We start from the raw sequence: 16,901 nt of genomic DNA on the forward strand, positions 1-16,901 counted from the left end.
CCAAGAGACCTACATAGAAGAGAATTCACTAGCATAATTGACTTAGCTAAATTAATGCAATGCCTCAAAAAGCTCATGGATTAATGTTCACCTAAGGAATTTTTCTGATATAGTTGCAGCAGTAGAAGTATGTAAGTGTATAAAGTCTGTCTCTCAGTACAGGATTTTTTTTTTTCCTTCTTCATGTAGCTCTAATCTCTTGTATTATACAGTCACTGTGTATGAACAATATCTTGATTTTTTTGTGGTGGTTGCATTAGCGAAAATGGTGGCATTATTTATGATACATATATGTTTCAGTAAATAGGAAAGCGAATGGCATACATCAGAAAGTGATAGGGTGAATTGAAATATATTTTAAAACTTGAGGAAAAGGAATGATCACCAACCAGCCTCCTCCAAAATCTTCATGTCAACTTTTATGTTGATCAGTCAAAGCCGACTCAATGTTGACTGCTAATATGCATCTTTTATTCGTACAATATATTTTAGACATTTTGTTGAGGTCTAATGGCTTCACCATTAGAAAACCTGATTTATTTCATCGTTGGGTACTAGTAGGTCTCTTGTGGGATTCCACTCACTGACATTTTTACAGGCATGAGGAAATAGAAGTACCGGGGTTATTAATCACCCAGTTGGGACAGGGTGATTTTAGAGGCTCTTTGGCTGCACTTATACAAACTACCATTGCATTTTATAGTCCGGCTTCTAAAATGTACCTGATTTTTGTTTACTGTAACAACACAAACAACAGTGGAATCAAAATGCAGGAAGAAAATTTAGGGAAATTACTTAGTTGAAAATTTCCTGTGAAGTTTTTCGTTCGCTTTGTGCAGTTACATTCTCCCTCCACCAGTCTGACGTGTATCACTTAGGAAGCCTGAAGTTGGGTTTGTAGTTTTGAATCTGGATAATATACGCTGTATAAACATAACTGTATAAACTATTTTTGAATTCTGACATGCAAATGGTTCACTGTTTTTCTAGTTTTGATTTTTTCATTTGCTGCTGAATTTTCATTAAATACAAAATATATACTTAAAACAGAGAAAACAAATGAATTTTTTACTTAAATTTATTATCACTTTTTAGACTAGCAATGTAACTCTTATCTGAGTGGCTGATAACAGAAGAAGAAAGTTAGTTTGATATTTTCCTCTGAAAAGGAGAAATATATATGATGATTGTCCTATAGCTTGCAAAAGGTTAGGGTCACAGTTGCTTATCTATTCAGATGCAGAAAAGCATGATTAGATGAAAAAAAAAAATGCCACACTAGGAGTTACAGAAGACTCAAACCATCAGGATAGGGCTGGAATTTTTAGTAAGAACATCCTGTTGTATTCTTTTATTTGTGTCTATTTTAAACACTAGCACAGTTCTAACCTCATGCTATATATAGAAGACAGTACATATCTTATTGTTCATTCCAGTTATCCTAGTATCCTAAATGATACTAGGATAATCCTGCAGATATTTAAAGATCTGTAAGGAATTGGTTGCTGTTTTAGGTTGCTGGTTTAAAATACATATTTTTAAAACTATGGGCTGTGAAACTAATCTTAGAAAATATAAATGGAGTGCAGTATTTCACTGTCAAGTTCTTGCAGTATGAGGATTCTTCTCTGTCATGGAGTTACAGGCAAAAAAAAATCAGGGAGGTGATTTATGTTTGTACTTCTCTGTACAGAAGGAATTACCCCAGGAGTAACCCTTCAAGTTAAGCTGCCCAAGTACTATCTGCTCATTAGAGTATGTGCTTCATTCACTGTTCCCACGTTAACTTTGCATAAATACCTGTGTGACTCCTGTTTGGTGGCTGGGTGACACGACTGAGCTGGGTCAGGGTATCCTCTGCAGGGCACAGGACCCAGTTTGTGGTAGTTCATTGCTGGTGATCCTCGCCGGGTTAGAAAGTTCAGGAAAACTGCTAAACCTTAATTCTTCTGAAATCTTAATGTGAGAGAACGAACAAAGAAATTTCAGTCTCTGTAGCTGTAATAAGCAGTCCCTTTGTGAGGGGTCCTTCATAGTGATGGTACTATTTAGGGAACCATACTCTTCCTGGCACAGTTGTGCTCCCATTGATACTACAGCTAAGAAAAGAATTTAAACATTAATTCTAATTGGTTTTAAGTGAGTCATTGACAATTTAATCTGCTACAGAGTGTCCCTGCTAGTATTCCCAGCAAACAATGTAGGATATAAAAGGCTATTATACTCCCCTGCATCATACCACTCCTTTCCAATATTTGTCGTGCGTCTCCATTGTCACAATTCCTGACTTTGTGTGTGTTACATCTGTGCTTGAGAATGTTTTGCGAAGCAGCGCAAATACTGTCTTGTAAAGCTTTCTACATCTACGTGCTTTTATTCCCCCCAACAGACCGAGCCCGAAATTATAGAAGAAACAAATGTTGACCGTGTCAACGAGCCTCGGAATTACAGCAGGTCCCGTCAGGCCAAAGGCCACTCGGAGACCTCAACTTTAAGTTCTCAGCCCTCCATTGACGAGGTTCGGCAGCAGATGCACATGCTCTTGGAGGAGGCCTTCAGCCTGGCCTCTGCAGGCCACGGGGGCCAGAGCAGGCAGGACTCGTACGGCTCGGCTCCACACCTGCCCTACTCGGAGGTTGTGACCAGCGCGCCGGGCACCATGACCCGGCCTAGAGCGGGGGTACAGTGGGTACCCACGTACAGACCAGAAATGTATCAGTACAGCTTACCAAGACCAGTAAGTGAAGCTTCTTACTGTAATAATCCTAAAGGTATTTCTGCTCTGAGACACATTTTTTATTTTTTTTTAAAGTAGTCCCATTTACATGCTTAAAACCAGATCTGCTCATAGCTATGAGCAGTGGGGTGTATGTGCACATGCTTACCCAGACACATCTCTTGCAGCCACACAAGTACATCATAAAGTCTCGTTATCTGTTTTAGCAGCAAGGTTGTCTTGACTAAATTGTACTTGAGAGAATAGACCGGACTGAGCTCCAGGCTGTTCAACAGATCAAAAACTTGTCTGCACGTCTCTCACTGAATGCATATTAGGAAACAATGTGGTTTCATAGAACAACTGTGTCAGCAGCTGGGTATGAAACATCAACAGTTCTGCATCACTGGAGAGGTCCAGCACTGAGGAGCATCATTGCAAGAGAGTGAAGCAAGTGTAATGGAGTGACCTGAAATGTGGGCTGTTACTGACAGTCTTGCAGTTACAGCTATTGGCTTGGGACTCTAGGGAAGATTTAATTCCATGGGTTTCTTGGTTGACCTTATAAGTCACTCTTTATCCTTAATTTTCTAGCCTCAAATTGCAGCTAACATGTCCTTACCTCTCAGAAGTAATACGTGAATTAAGAACTTCAGTCCGTGGGTGGAAATTGTTAATGGAATTTTATAGGTGCCTAGACAGCAGCCACAGTAGCACTGTGCATGCTCATGGCTTGTGAAACTGTCCCTGGTAGTCTCACTACATATGGTATTGTGAAACTTGGCAACATATTTTCTTATATATCAGGTACAAATCTAAACCAGAGATGATTGCTTTTAGATGAGAAATAGCCCAATATTAGTCTGAAAATTGTCCATTATAAGGTGCAGGTTTTTTTGTCAGAAATATTTTTTCTTTTTTTTTTAAAGATTGCATTTCAAATTGAGTCCCTTACTCTGACTAGAATAAGAGGATAATGCAGAAAAATGTCCTTGCTTCAAAATAACCATTACCATGGCTTCCTTCCATAACAATAAAAAATACATTAAGGGATGCTGCCTCTGAACTATTCTGAACATACTTGAAAGCCAGTGGCACTGCCTGCAAAGGTTCAGGCTGGTGCTATTTAAATCATGCTAAAGGTTATTTCTGGCATTTTGAAATTGGTCCTGTGAACTTCATACAGCATATAATCATATTTTATGGTTAGAATTCAATTAAGAGCTCAAGAGACAGCTAATGGGGAGTCAAATTACTTCGACACTTCAAAAGAATCTTCATAAAATGAAATTAAAAATATTATATGGTGAGAGGTTTTTAAAAAATGTAATAGACATACTTTTTTTTTGGTGAATGATTCACTGTTTTCTTTCTAAGACTTATTACTGTCCTAAATCGTCTGCATGTTTGGGACCTTTATGCATTTGCTTATCTTTCTGGCATTCTCAAGATAGTGTTAAGTTCCCTGAAGATAGTTATCACCACAGATTAGGAGAGGCACAGGCTGCTGGACTTTGGATGAGGGCTGGCAATTCATAGCTTTCTGCATATCAGTTTCAGGAGCACCCAGCATTTTCTGGATAGAGGATTGTAATTGAAAATATCCAGCCAAGAACTGCATAGGAAGTGAGCTGTGGGTAGGAAAAACATGGAAGAATTACATCTCAGCACCTTAGTAGCTGATTGCCTGCCTGGGATACCTCTCCTCAGCAGCTCTGGGGGAGATGCTGTGATGGGGAGTGTGTGGGAGTGGGTTGGACAACATGTGGAGAAGGTGTCCAGGCTCAGTGAGCTGAGGGGTGAGTGAGCAGCCTCTGACAGCTTTGGGGATGAGAGGTACCTGTGCACTGGGATGTTGTTACCTCTGCAAACCAAGAGTTATTTATTTTTTGCCCTTTTTTAAACTTCAGTTCTTAGTGGCAATTAAAAGTCAACATTAATAATGCTGTTATAATTTGAAATATGGATTCAAGAACATTTTGCCTGCTTATACAGAACAAATTCAGACACTGGCTTTACTGTTGAGTCTTTAGATACCAGGCAAATATAAAAGTCTTCAGTGTGTCACTCCCTTCTGAGATCTGGCTCCTCACAGCCCAGTTACACTAGACTAAACTTTTTACAAGATCCCACAAACTTTCCAGTAACTTGAATGCACCTTTAGGTTTTATAAAACCTAATGCAAAGGCATATCATAGGTGATACAAGTGCTGCATAAGATTTCTAGCGCAGACATGCTCTGTCTTTATCAAGCAAAAATGTTAAACAGATTGAGGCAAAAAAGCAAAATTCTGCATGCAAATCTCCACCTCAGTGCTGGCCTCTGTCCCTGAGTTTTTGTGCCATCTGCTTTCAGTGGTCCAGAACCCCTCCTCAAGTCTGTGTTTCTTCAGGTGTCCTCCAAGTTACGGATCTTTGGTTTCTTGCAGTCAACTTCTTGGCTAGTCCCACCATCAAGCAGTTGTGTGTCTCTCCAGAGCGTGCATGCATCTTATTTTTCATTTTCCTTTTCCCTTTTGAGGCCTTCTGTGTGGGTTTTTTTTGTTTGTTTGTTGGGAGTTTTTTTACATGCTAATATTAATACCTAAATTATCTGTGGCTCTTGTGAGGAAATGCCTGTTTCCCAAACTGCCCATTGGGTGACCTGTGAAAACAGGATTCCTTCTTATGGGGTTCACATCTTCTCCAGGCAGAGAAAAGCAAGTAAAATGCAAAGCCTTAGTGTTGTTCTGGAGCCTCCAAAAACATGCTGAGTAACACTTGGCTGAGTCCTTGTCATCCAGCTGGTATGCTGTGACTGGAGGATGGAGTTACAGTGTTGATTGTGTGGCACAAGCCAGCCTTGGATCTTGGCAGATCACATTACTGCTTTGGAAATTTGCTCAGCTGAGTCAAGCCAAGAGCTAAGGCCAGGGAAGAAAACCCTCTTTATCACAAGGCTGGACCAGTTCCCATCTCTCCTCTTCAGTGCTCTGGAAAGAGGAGTGAGAGTAACAGAGCTCTGGGTCCCAAGGTGAGATGTAGCACCATGAACAGACACTGATGACCAAGACTTTCAGGCTGATAATATATCCACATCCTCAGAGCTTCTCTTCATTTAACAGAGGTGAAGAGAGGTATTTTACCAAAATTCAGCTACTTTCAGTAACGGCTGCTAAGTATAAAACAGGACAGCTATTGAAGCAAAACCAAATCAATAAGTTTGTATTATTCCTGGATTGCAATTTCATAACCAAATTAGGTAAATCATTCAATGAGTAAACAAAGACACTGCCCAATTTAATAACCAAATTAGTCAAATCATTCAAAGAGTAAACAAAGACACTGCTCTTTTAATTTGCATGGTGAGATGTAAGGAGATGGATATTTCTGTAATTAAAATGCAACATGGAATAATTTCACCCAAGACAAATCTGTAAGTTGGAGATGGTAAAAGTCTTTAAATATTGCAACCAGGGAAATGTAGCCTTAAAGACAACTGCAAAGTTTCTGCTTTAGCCTACAGTTATTGTGTGCTGGCCTGAGAGAGCTGGGATTGTTCAGCCAGGAGAACAGAAGGGGCCAGGCAGACCTAAGAGCCCCTTCTAGTACCTAAAGGTGAGAGCTGGAGAGGAATTTTTAGTAAGGGTATGGAGTGGTAGGACGAGGGGGAATGGCTTTAATTTGACAGAGGGCAGGTTTAGATTAGGTATGGGGAAAGAATTCTTTAGTCTGAGGGTGGTGAGGCACTGGCACAAGTTAATCAAAGAAGTTGTGGCTGCCCCGTCCCTGGAAGTGTTCAAGGCCAGGTTAGATGGGGCTTTGAGCAACGTGGTCTAGTGGAAGGTGTCCCTGCCCATGGCAGGAGGGTTGGAACTGGATAATCTTTAAGGTCCCTTTTCTTTCCTGCATCCTGACAGGTGGGACATGAGACTTTTGTGGGTTGTAGAAGACAGTGATGCAGGTGTCTGCTGGTGGCTGGACTTTATTTTCCACAGGGTTTATCGTCCTAGGCCCAAAGGCAAAAACCCGAAAGATCCTTTTAAAAGGATTTTTTTTTGAAGAGTAAAATTAGGAAAATCTGTGAAATCAGCTGGGTTGTGGATTTTTTCCCCCCTCTCTGATTGGATTCTCAATGGCGTACAAATTTCAGTGACGTGACTTTAATTCTACAATCATGCTGGTTAGCCAAGAGCCTAAGGGTTCATCTAAATCTGCAACAGGACTCTACAGTAAAACTTTTATTTAATTTTACTTCTGAACATTTTCTTCTGCTTATGTGTTGCATGCAAGAAAACACTAATACCCCAACCCATTGGAGAAATTCTAGAAATTTTGTTGGAGTTCCCCTCTCATAACCATCTAGGTGTCTGTGAAAGCTCAGCACGAGGACTGACTGTTCCTCAGCATGCTGTAGCAGATCTTTTTACAGGATTTTTCACTTTAACAGGATTCTCTCTGCCCAGCCACAAGCAAAATATTGCCAGTCACTCAAAATTGTTCATCCCCTGTGTAAGCAGCAAAATAAATGCTTAGATTTTCTATTTTACTTTTTTCCCCAAAATTTTCAGTTCAAGTCACAGCATATATGTGAACTGTGATCCCTTAAAATACCTCCTACTATGTCCTTATTCCAAAGCACAACCACTAACACACAGAAGTGAAAACCCAAATCTACTCTGAGTCTTTGCCCACCCTGCTAAACAGTGTCTGGAGTCACTTTCCACCCTGAAACATTATCTCGTGTGCTGTTCCTTTAAAATAGAGGGAATAAAAAAGATTTCATACTTGGTGCAAATGCATGCTGAGAGCAAGATGTGGGATGAAAGGCTTGTGGAACCAGAAGGAAGTGTTCAGCCCAGCCTGTGAGAGCACTGCCAGCGTTTTGAGATGCAGAAAAGGCATTGCAGACCATTTCATGTTCAGTGCTATTAGCGGAAATATAATTGAGGTTTTTCTTTGATGCAAATAACATTTGTTTTTTTCTTTACAGTCCTTTCATTAAAAAGCAGTATTTCCAACCCCTGGCTAAGAAATGCAGCAGTGCCTTTTTAGTTTTCTTTTTCCCTACCTAAATGTAGAAATTCTTTAAATATCATGGCAGCGTGGTGAAAGTAAATATTAGGAGACTTTGTAGGTGGCACGAAAGAAAAAATTATTTTCACAGACATGCCTTTGAGGGTTTCTGCCCTGCTTTAGTAGGGGTGACAGTGAGAGGAGGGAGGAAGATGCTTGGTCTGTATTGCTTTTCCCTTGGAGACACTGACATCAAAAGTCAGTGTTTGATAAATTACTTTTCCTCCTTGTTAACCCAGTTTTGCAGGTACTGGAGAATGAAGGTATTGGAATACGGTCTAAATGGGTGATTTTAAAAGATGATTACTGAAAGATAGTGTTTTCTGATACGTAGTGTGGGATTTATATTGCCAAATTCAAACCTAAATGTAGGTGTTAAGTCTGAACTAATCATATAAATCCTGTAGGCTCTTTCTACAGGCAGGAGATAGAGCATGACTCATCCTGTGGGGATGTGTTTTTAACTTTCTCTGCTGTTTCTGGAGGGAGTTTCTCTGGCTGAACCAGATACCTCTTATTTAGAGGGCCAAAGTCCCATCATTGACCTCCATTTTTTGTCAAAATGCCTGTGTCTTGATAGTGGACAGCCTTCCCAAAATTTGTTATTTGTTATGGCTCTGATTTTATCTTTAATCCTGTGCATTGCTTTGAAGCATTGTCAAGAAAAGCATAATTTAAAAAAATCACAACCAAACAATGAAACAGACAACAACAAAAACCCCAAGACCCCCAAAAAAACCCAAAAACCCAAGAAAACCAAAGTCTCACCCATCATATGTTGAAGAAAAGTGTCAAGGAAACACTAATGAGATACCATTCCTTCGTCTTTAGGTATATTTAGCAAAATTATGGCCTCTAATCTATAGCAGTACAAAGAATTTAGAAGGGAAACTTTGTCCAACCTGTCATTTCTTGAGTGCCATGGGTTTCATGCACGTGATTACTCATCCCTCACACCTATTAGCGGCGAAACTCAGAATTATTATGGGCAAGTTGCTGAATTTTGTGACTTAGTGGGTTGGTCCTGTGTTCCTCTGCATCAGTCTGCCTTTTCAGAACTGTTTGAGGCCTTTGTTGGTGTGCTAGAAAGTTACAGAGCTTGGGGGTTTTGGGAAGAATTTTCTTTTCATCTCTTGAAGGCTGAAAGGAAGAGGTTGAAATATGGATTGCTCACAGGCGGCTTCGCCTCACGACATGCTGTTCCGAGGATGCTTTCTGAATCTTTAAAATACTTTCTTTCTTCCTGGAGGAAGATACTGAGGTCTTTTTCCTGTGGTCCAAAACAGCTGTTGAGTCTCACATAGTCATAACACATCTGCTTTGCCAGCAGGTTACAAATGTCACAGAGACAGTGTTTACTGTATTTTATTTTAATAGGGCTTCATCTTGTCTCTGAATTCATTCGTTCAGGTTTCCTTCCACATTCTAAAATCACCAAAGCACTTTAAATTCTCAAATAAGTGCAATTACTGTTGATGCCACAAAAAGTTAGCTTCCTGTTGAAGGGCACATGGGGTAGGTATTTAATTTCTGACTTTCTTTAGGTTTTTAATTTGACTGAGATCTACTGGTGTTTCAGAAAATATTTGTTTTTCTCCATTACAGGCTTATAGATTTTCTCAGCTTCCTGAGATGGTAATGGGTTCTCCTCCCCCTCCTGTCCCTCCCAGGACTGGTCCTGTGGCTGTTGCCTCTCTCAGGAGGTATTTATCTTTTATTTTATTTTAGGTGTGATCTTTAAAAACCACTGTTGTAATAAGAGCTGGGGCAAACCCTGACGGGGCACTTAAAAGGCACTTATGGAGAGACAGTCATGAAATTAGAAACATGTTGGGTTTATTTAATTTCAACACAAAGAGAAATAACAATGAATTTTCCTCTTCTATTAGCTAGTCTGCTTCAATAATAGGAAATGCAGGCTGTGATTTCTCTTAAAGCATGCTTTGCCTCAGCACACATAATGGCATATTGGATTGAGGGTTGTAGATAATTCACACCATCATTCTCCTGCTTTTCTGTATGGTAAGGGCTTGCAGATAATTCACACCATCATTCTCCTGCTTTTCTGCATGGTAAGGGCTTGCAACAGGATCAGGGTGAATTGCAAGATGCTTCTCAGCACCCTCAGGTCTGGGGACATCTGCCCAGCTCTCAGATATCTCATACCTGCATATCTGAGCCCAGATATGTGCAAGAGCTTGACTGCCTCAGCTCAGCACGTGCATTTTGCCCCTTCCTCGCAAGCACTAAGGCGCTTGATTGAATGCATTCCAAGGAATTTTTGCTCTTCTGTGGTGGAGGAACTCATTTAGCCCTCAGTGCTGTGTTGGCAGGTCCTGCCTGGTGCCAGCTGCAATCCAAGGCACCACAGGCCTGCGGAGGTGTGTGGAACAGAGGCCAGAGGAAACATTTCTGAGTGGCTGCTTATGATACTGTAACTGCATCAAAATATTCAGGATATGGACATACTGAACGTTGACATGTTCTTGTTCATCCGTTGCATGAAGCAGCTGGGACACACCATTTCTGAAGATGTTAGTACTTGCCAAGTGCAGCTAACATCATTTACCATAGTAGTCTCCTACTACATGATACCATATCATGCATACTGTAGTGATGTGGTGCTGCCTGCAGCCCTTGGTTGGTGAATTATGGTAAAGCTCTGGGTTTTGTGTTGTATTTCACAGGCATTTGTTTGAAGCAGCAACCAAAGGCTCTGTACAATGGTAATAAAGTGCTCTGGCAAAATAGTGACCAGGCTAAAGAAGTTGTCTGCAAATTTCTCCAGACTTACTATTCTCCAGTTGTTCCCCAGACTTCTGTTGTGCCAGAGGAAAATTGGGTAGCTCATTCCCAGCTGGCTTGTCCTGCTGTAGCTGATAGGCATGTATGTGGCTATAAATCTCTTCTGTAGGTCAGAATGACTCAAGTGTCTATTTTTTTCTTTCCTAATGCACAGGTCTACATCAGATATTGGCAGCAAAGTGAGAATACCTGAGTCCAGTGGAGCAGATCAGGCCCAACATCACGATCAGACAGCTTTTGCACCTGGTTCAAGAGCTCCAATGTCTGTTGGTCCACTTGATCAATCAGCTTTTCACTCAGGTGAAAAAATAGTGCAGACCCAACTTGCAACTTTGAGAGCCTTATATATTATTTTGGATACAGATTGAATGCATGGGATATAGCAAATATGGATGATTATTTGGAGAAAGATGTGTTAGGTGGGGTCTCTCCTGGTGCAACTGAGAGAGACCTACAAAGGGTTTCCTGCCTCTTTGTAAATGCAGCATCAACTGCATTGTAAAATATTCATCCTGCAGAAGCACCAGGAAACGGTCTTTTCTGAAGGTGAGATCCAGCAATAATGTCTCAGATGTTCTTTGTTCAAGTATGGCATTCTGCTGGCTCACTAATCAGGACTCTGAATTACTAAATCCCAGTAAAGATGTTCATCAGTGCCACAAAATCCAGTAGCATTTTTGGGGCTGGTATAGAGGGCACTGGTAGCAAAAGCTGAAGTGGGGGCACTGGGACTTCTGTGTAACTTGTATGTTTGTGTTTCACCATGTACAAACCAAGCAAAGTGGGAGAGACAGGTAATGGGGTTCTGAGAGGCATGGAGAAAGGATCCTTCCATTATTTTATCAGTCAAGAATATCAGTCCAAGTGCTTGAAAACAGAGGATGTACAATGGAACTGTAAGTTATGTTACCATAGGAGGCTGAGTGGCCCTCATCTCTGCTTGGTGTGTCAGAAAAGGGGAGAAAAACAAGTGGACACAATGAACAGCGTATGAGAGATTGAGGTTTTCCAACCTCTCTGTGGGATGAGTTTTATGACTCCCTGTTTCCTCTGGAGAAACTTAACCCCTAGTCTTGTCACAGCAGTGGGCTGCTGAGGGAGGCAAGTTGAAAATATGTGCTCCCTTCCCTTCAAAACAGAAGGCAGTGGTGCTTTTGCATAGTCTAAGGTAATAATCTGTTATTTCATCACCCCTCCTGCTTTGGACAATAAAGTTCCTGCCCAAATGCAGAAAATATTTTGGGTCTTAAAGTCCCGGTTTTAAAGGCCTAATCAGTTTCTGGTCCTTTTGATATGGATTTTGTTTATAAATGAATTGATTTAATAATGAGATTAAGCTGATACACTATTTTGATGGTATCTGGATAACAGCTGGAAAAATACTTGAAATAGCTACTTCTTGAAGAGCTACAGAAAAGAGCTTACAAAATCAAAAAGAATTTTACATTGTCAGTTCAAAGTTTTGAAATTAGAAGGTTTATTAGACATTGCTCTGTTAATCTGCCAGAAAAATGTCTTTCTTAGCTTCCTCAGAAGTAATAGTTACCTGCATTGTCTTCAACATCATCTACTGAGAATAATAATGTGGATATGCAAATGTGTTGTCAATTAATTAAATACAGTAGTAGGTTTGAAGGATCCTACACTCACTTATTGTCACACCTTCTGGAAATGGTGCATGTGAATCTGAGAAGAGCAGATGCTCACCCTTTCATTTTAAAACATTTCAAGCTATAAAATATGCCACACTACCAAGAGCCCTTCCTTTATGTGTTCAGTAATATGATCTGTGGGATTTGCTTTTTTATCAGTTCCGGTGATGGGGAGATTTTATTGCTGTGTGTTAAAAGCAGGTATGTTGTGCTACTGCTGAAGAGGGGCTGCATTTCAGAAGAGACCAAGTGACCTTTGTGTATGTTGTGGAGTTTGCCAGAATAATTCTGGGAGTAGCTGGAGTAGATTTTCATATATGACATCAGCTCTAAGAAAATGATGTTGCAGTAATAATTTAAGATAAAGTATTCCATCATCTAACTTAGTGATCATTTTGAATAATAGCTCATTTTTCTGTGGTTAAATTAAAAGAGTGTTTTGATGTAGAAGCCAGGTGTCGTGCACAGGAGCACCACTCTGTTCTCTGTACATGTCTGAAGAATACTTATTTCCAGCTTTGCTAACTCATTTGAAATGGCAACCCTTGTGCTGTTTATGACCTGGAAAGAACCAAGATTGCCCACAACTCTTCTCTCAGCCCACCCACCTCCTTCCAAACCAAGGGGCTGGAGGAACTGGGATAGAGGCCCTGTGAGATACCCTGCAGTGCAGGCATACATTGAAGATCCCACTGGTCCATAGTAATTCCACAGTGGACTGCTTCCCTGAGGGCTGCCTCCAGCATCCTGCCTGACACAGGTGAAAAGGCACTATATCCCAAAGTCAAAATGAAAGCTTAGTCCCTAACAGTAGAAAACACTGTGTAGATGTAAAGCACAACAGAGAAGTTTTTAGTCCATATTTTGGATGACAATATCTCTCATGGTTTCTTCCAATTTTTAGCTTGTTTTGGGTTTTTGTTTGGTTTTTTTGGGGGGGTGTTTTTGTGTTTGTTTGTTTTGGGGTTTTGGATTTTTTTTCTTATTTGTTTGTTTTGGTTTTTTGGTTTGGTTTTGGGATTTTTTTTTTGAGACAGTGTTAGAACAGATGACATGTTTCTGCTCAGGAGAAAAATGTGCTACAAAATATATTTTTCTCATGCCCTGATTGCATCCAGAGCACTTCTGACCGGGGAGTGCATGGGAGGTCATTGAGAAGATATAAATCTCTGGGTTTGTGGAGACTGCTTTGGGGATGGATGTCGCTGGTTGAGCCTTTCTGTCTCTCTGCATGTGCCCATGCAGTGTCTGCATCACCTATGAGAGCAGACAGCATAACCCTCTTGTAGGTTGTTCAGAAGCAAAAATGTGCCAGGGCTGTAAATGACATTCTGGGGGACAGGTGAAGGTATTTGAAGCAGCCAGTAATTGATGCTAATTCAATTATACTCTGTGTGAATTTTAGGGGAACGCCTATATCTTGTGATTTTGTCAGCATAGTGGTATCATATCTTCTGAGAGCAATTAGTAGCAATATTCAAATGATGTGCAGTTGGAAGGGAGAGTATTTTCTCTTCATTGATTCCAGTACAGAGGATCTGTCCATCTATGTAACATTACTGTCCTTCCATTCCTCAGTGAAAATGTTTGAGTTTTACTTTGTTGTGTTCTTTTGGGGTTTACTGCCCCTTCTGCTTTCACAGAAAGGATGTTATTTTTGCTATATTCTGTGAATCTGAAAAGTAAAATACATGTCCATGTATTATAACTGAATACTCAAATCATACTGTACACATGCTTTGTTTACTAACTGATAAAGATGATACACAGCTCTCCCACCCAGGATTTAGGGATGAGGACTTTATGACCTTAGTGTAGTAGTGGTACAGTTCTGGAGTCTTGTCTTCACATGTAAATAGACACTGGAGGACAGAAGACTTACTGGATAAGCAAGATGTTTATATTCTGTTCTAAACTTGGCAAGTACATGGGGTTATGATAGCAAATCTCAAGGGCAATAGTAGGAGAGCACATCTGGTCTTCCAGGCAGCCTGTGGGTAATCTCTGTAACTGCAGCAACAACCACATTGTCCTCTGCATCTCTGTGAGCCACAGGAATAAATCCTACCTGAAAACAGGTGTAACCATACCCAGAGATTTGGCTAAAACTTACGCTAGGATAGCTGGTTTCTTCCACTCGAATTAGAGCGTGAATTTTAGTGGGTGGCTTCCTGGACATCCCCATGCAAGCATCTTGATTAAGACATGATAAACTGGGTTTGGTGTCAACAAATTCCCTTGGAAATATTTATTTAAGTTGAAGCTGCATAGTTTATTGCAGTCATAGAGTGTTCCTGGGAAAGGAATTGAGCAGGCAGAACCTTGGTGTATTTAGAGAAGCAATGAAGTTTCATGATGGAGTTGTTGGGAGTACAGCCTGCTAAACATATCAGTCACTCATTTTTGTAGGTTTTGTGCCTGGAGATGTTAAGAAAGACTGCATAAACTGTGAAAAGAAAGGTGCATTATGCTAAAACCATGGTAACAACAGCTAAAAACTGAATACAAGGAAGCAAATGTAAGGGGGGAAAAGCCTTTTCTCTAGTGATTGAAAGTTTTGATGAATATCAGCTGTTATGAGGATCAAGTCATAAAGTCCTTGTATGTACCTGAAGGCTGTATATGTTTATAAGGACAACTGCCAATCTTGCCTTCTCCAGTATTTCAAATAGTAGAGGTGATTTGAAAGAGCATCATAGAGATGCTTATTTCAGAGGGTGGGAGCCTTACAGACAACCAGTGGCGATCACATTCTAACAAAAAAACCCCCAAAACCCCCCAAAAAACCCCAAAAAATTACCATTCCGTGCAGTTGTTTCACAGCCCTATCTTCTAATTTATACCAGAAAAGCTCAGCTATTAATTATGTCTACTCTTTTTTTTTTATTTAATAGGAAATACGGTACCAGCAGTGTTTGCCATACCAGCAGCAAACCGACCTGGCTTCACGGGCTATTTCATCCCGACACCACCCACCGCCTACAGGAACCAGGCCTGGATGCCCTATGCTGGAGAGAGTGAGCTGCCAGGGCAGTGGGCAGACTCTGTAAGCATCCCTGCTTTTCTCACTGCTTATGTTTTCTGTGATTCGCACAGGAGGTGTTTTAAGCAAGTCTTAAGTGGTCAGCAAGGACTCTGATAAGGATAATTTTTCCTCGAATGGAAATAATCTCTAGTAGTGAAAATCCATAAGAGAGGGCACAGATACTTCAGCTGGCCATCCCATGGACTGTGAGCAAGGTCTTCAGAGAGAGAAATCATTCACTTAGGTTAAGGTCAGGCACCTGTTTAAAGTTGGCGGGTTAGATATAATTTTTCTTTCCCAAGACAGAGGTTAAATATTTGGATAGACATGTGGCAGCAGAGGGTGATGCTGCCTCTCAAGGTGGCCTTGTACTGTTTGAAATTTGAGGAGCATCTTTGCCTCCTGAAGGCTTCTCTCCAGACAGCCAGAACCCTAGCTCTGCGCTGCTGCAGCCCTGCTGTGCAGTGTTTCAAGTCCTCCTGCAGGCTGGAGTGACAGATCATAAATTAAATAATTAATTGCACAATCCTAGACTGGAACAGATGTAATTTTTAGCCCAAAGTAAACCTACATTTCAAAGAATTGAAGTTGGAACATCCTAAAATGAATTGCAGTAGTTTGTCATGTTTGAAACAATTTCTCAAATGTAGGGCTTTTTCTCCACTAGGGAAAAAAAGATCAATTCTGCTGTTTGAGCTCACATCTGGTATTTATGCAGAACCACTCTGGCTAAAAAGACTGGGAGATAGATTCTATTTCCTTGTGCAAATCATTAACAGAATATTTTAGTGAACTGCAGTTGAAGGCCAAGTTGGCTTTGAGCAACTAAGCAAGAGACAACATGGTCATATAAATGTTCCTGGGGGCAGCTGTTTGTTGTCAAACTTTTTTTACTGCTCCTGATACCTGTGAGGAAAAGAATTCCGTATGACTTTGAGATGCAAGTCTGAATTTGTAGGCAGAACTGTCAAGAAAAAAAAAGATGTTCCTCTGTAAGCTGAGCACACCTGCTGGAGTGCCCTGACATCTGGAGGCTTGTGATGCTGTTGTTTAGATTTCCTTCCCAGAGCTGCCTTTTAAAGCATGAAAAAACCTATTTTCCTTTTTTTAATTGTTGTTGTTTTGTTGTTTCAGGTTTTTTTTCTTTGTTTGTTTTGTTGTGGTTTTTGTTTCTTTGTTTGTTTGTTGTTTTTTTTGGTGTTTGAGGTTTTTTTTGTGTGTGTGTTTTTAACCTTACTGACATTTTAAATCCAGGAGGCCTGCTGTACCATAGCAATTTTAAAGTTTTTCTTTAAGAACTAAAGAAGCCACAGAACAGATAAGGAAAGCTGTTTTACTGTCTTCTATTCTTTTTCCCCTTTTGTACCCCCACTCTTGGCTGCAGTCTCATGAAAAAATAGTCAGATATCACTTGCTGAAAGTGGAGACTGAAAACAAACTGGATAAAACTGGAAAACAAGTCTCCAGCTGTAAGTTCCTTCCTCTGGAAGGAGAAGAGTGTCACCTTGTTGTGGGTCTCCTTGTCTTCAGGGAAAGAGGTGGCACAGTTAGTACCAGTGGACTATACACAGAGGAATGGAGAGGGATGCAAGAATCTGTCTGAAAAATAGCAGTGACAATATAGAATTCAAAGGAAACAAATGTCCCT

The 16,901-nt window shown here is 40.5% G+C and overlaps 1 protein-coding gene across 5 annotated transcripts in view; it reads left to right on the forward strand.

Annotated features, from left to right (window-relative positions):
- KIAA1549L (KIAA1549 like) overlaps nt 1-16,901 on the forward strand; it is a 135,831-nt gene that overhangs the window by 109,090 nt on the left and 9,840 nt on the right. For 4 of the 5 annotated variants that reach the window (XM_032691928.1, XM_032691929.1, XM_032691926.1 and 1 more), the window contains 4 exons: nt 2,390-2,737; nt 9,377-9,474; nt 10,731-10,876; nt 15,123-15,274. In XM_032691928.1, the coding sequence (XP_032547819.1) occupies nt 2,390-2,737; nt 9,377-9,474; nt 10,731-10,876; nt 15,123-15,274 (744 nt within the window). The remainder of the gene's footprint in view (nt 1-2,389; nt 2,738-9,376; nt 9,475-10,730; nt 10,877-15,122; nt 15,275-16,901) is intronic. The other variant, XM_032691927.1, reaches the window with a different exon arrangement.

The sequence above is a fragment of the Chiroxiphia lanceolata genome, chromosome 6 (genome assembly GCF_009829145.1).
Source record: "Chiroxiphia lanceolata isolate bChiLan1 chromosome 6, bChiLan1.pri, whole genome shotgun sequence".
NCBI classification, from domain to species: Eukaryota; Metazoa; Chordata; class Aves; order Passeriformes; family Pipridae; genus Chiroxiphia; species Chiroxiphia lanceolata.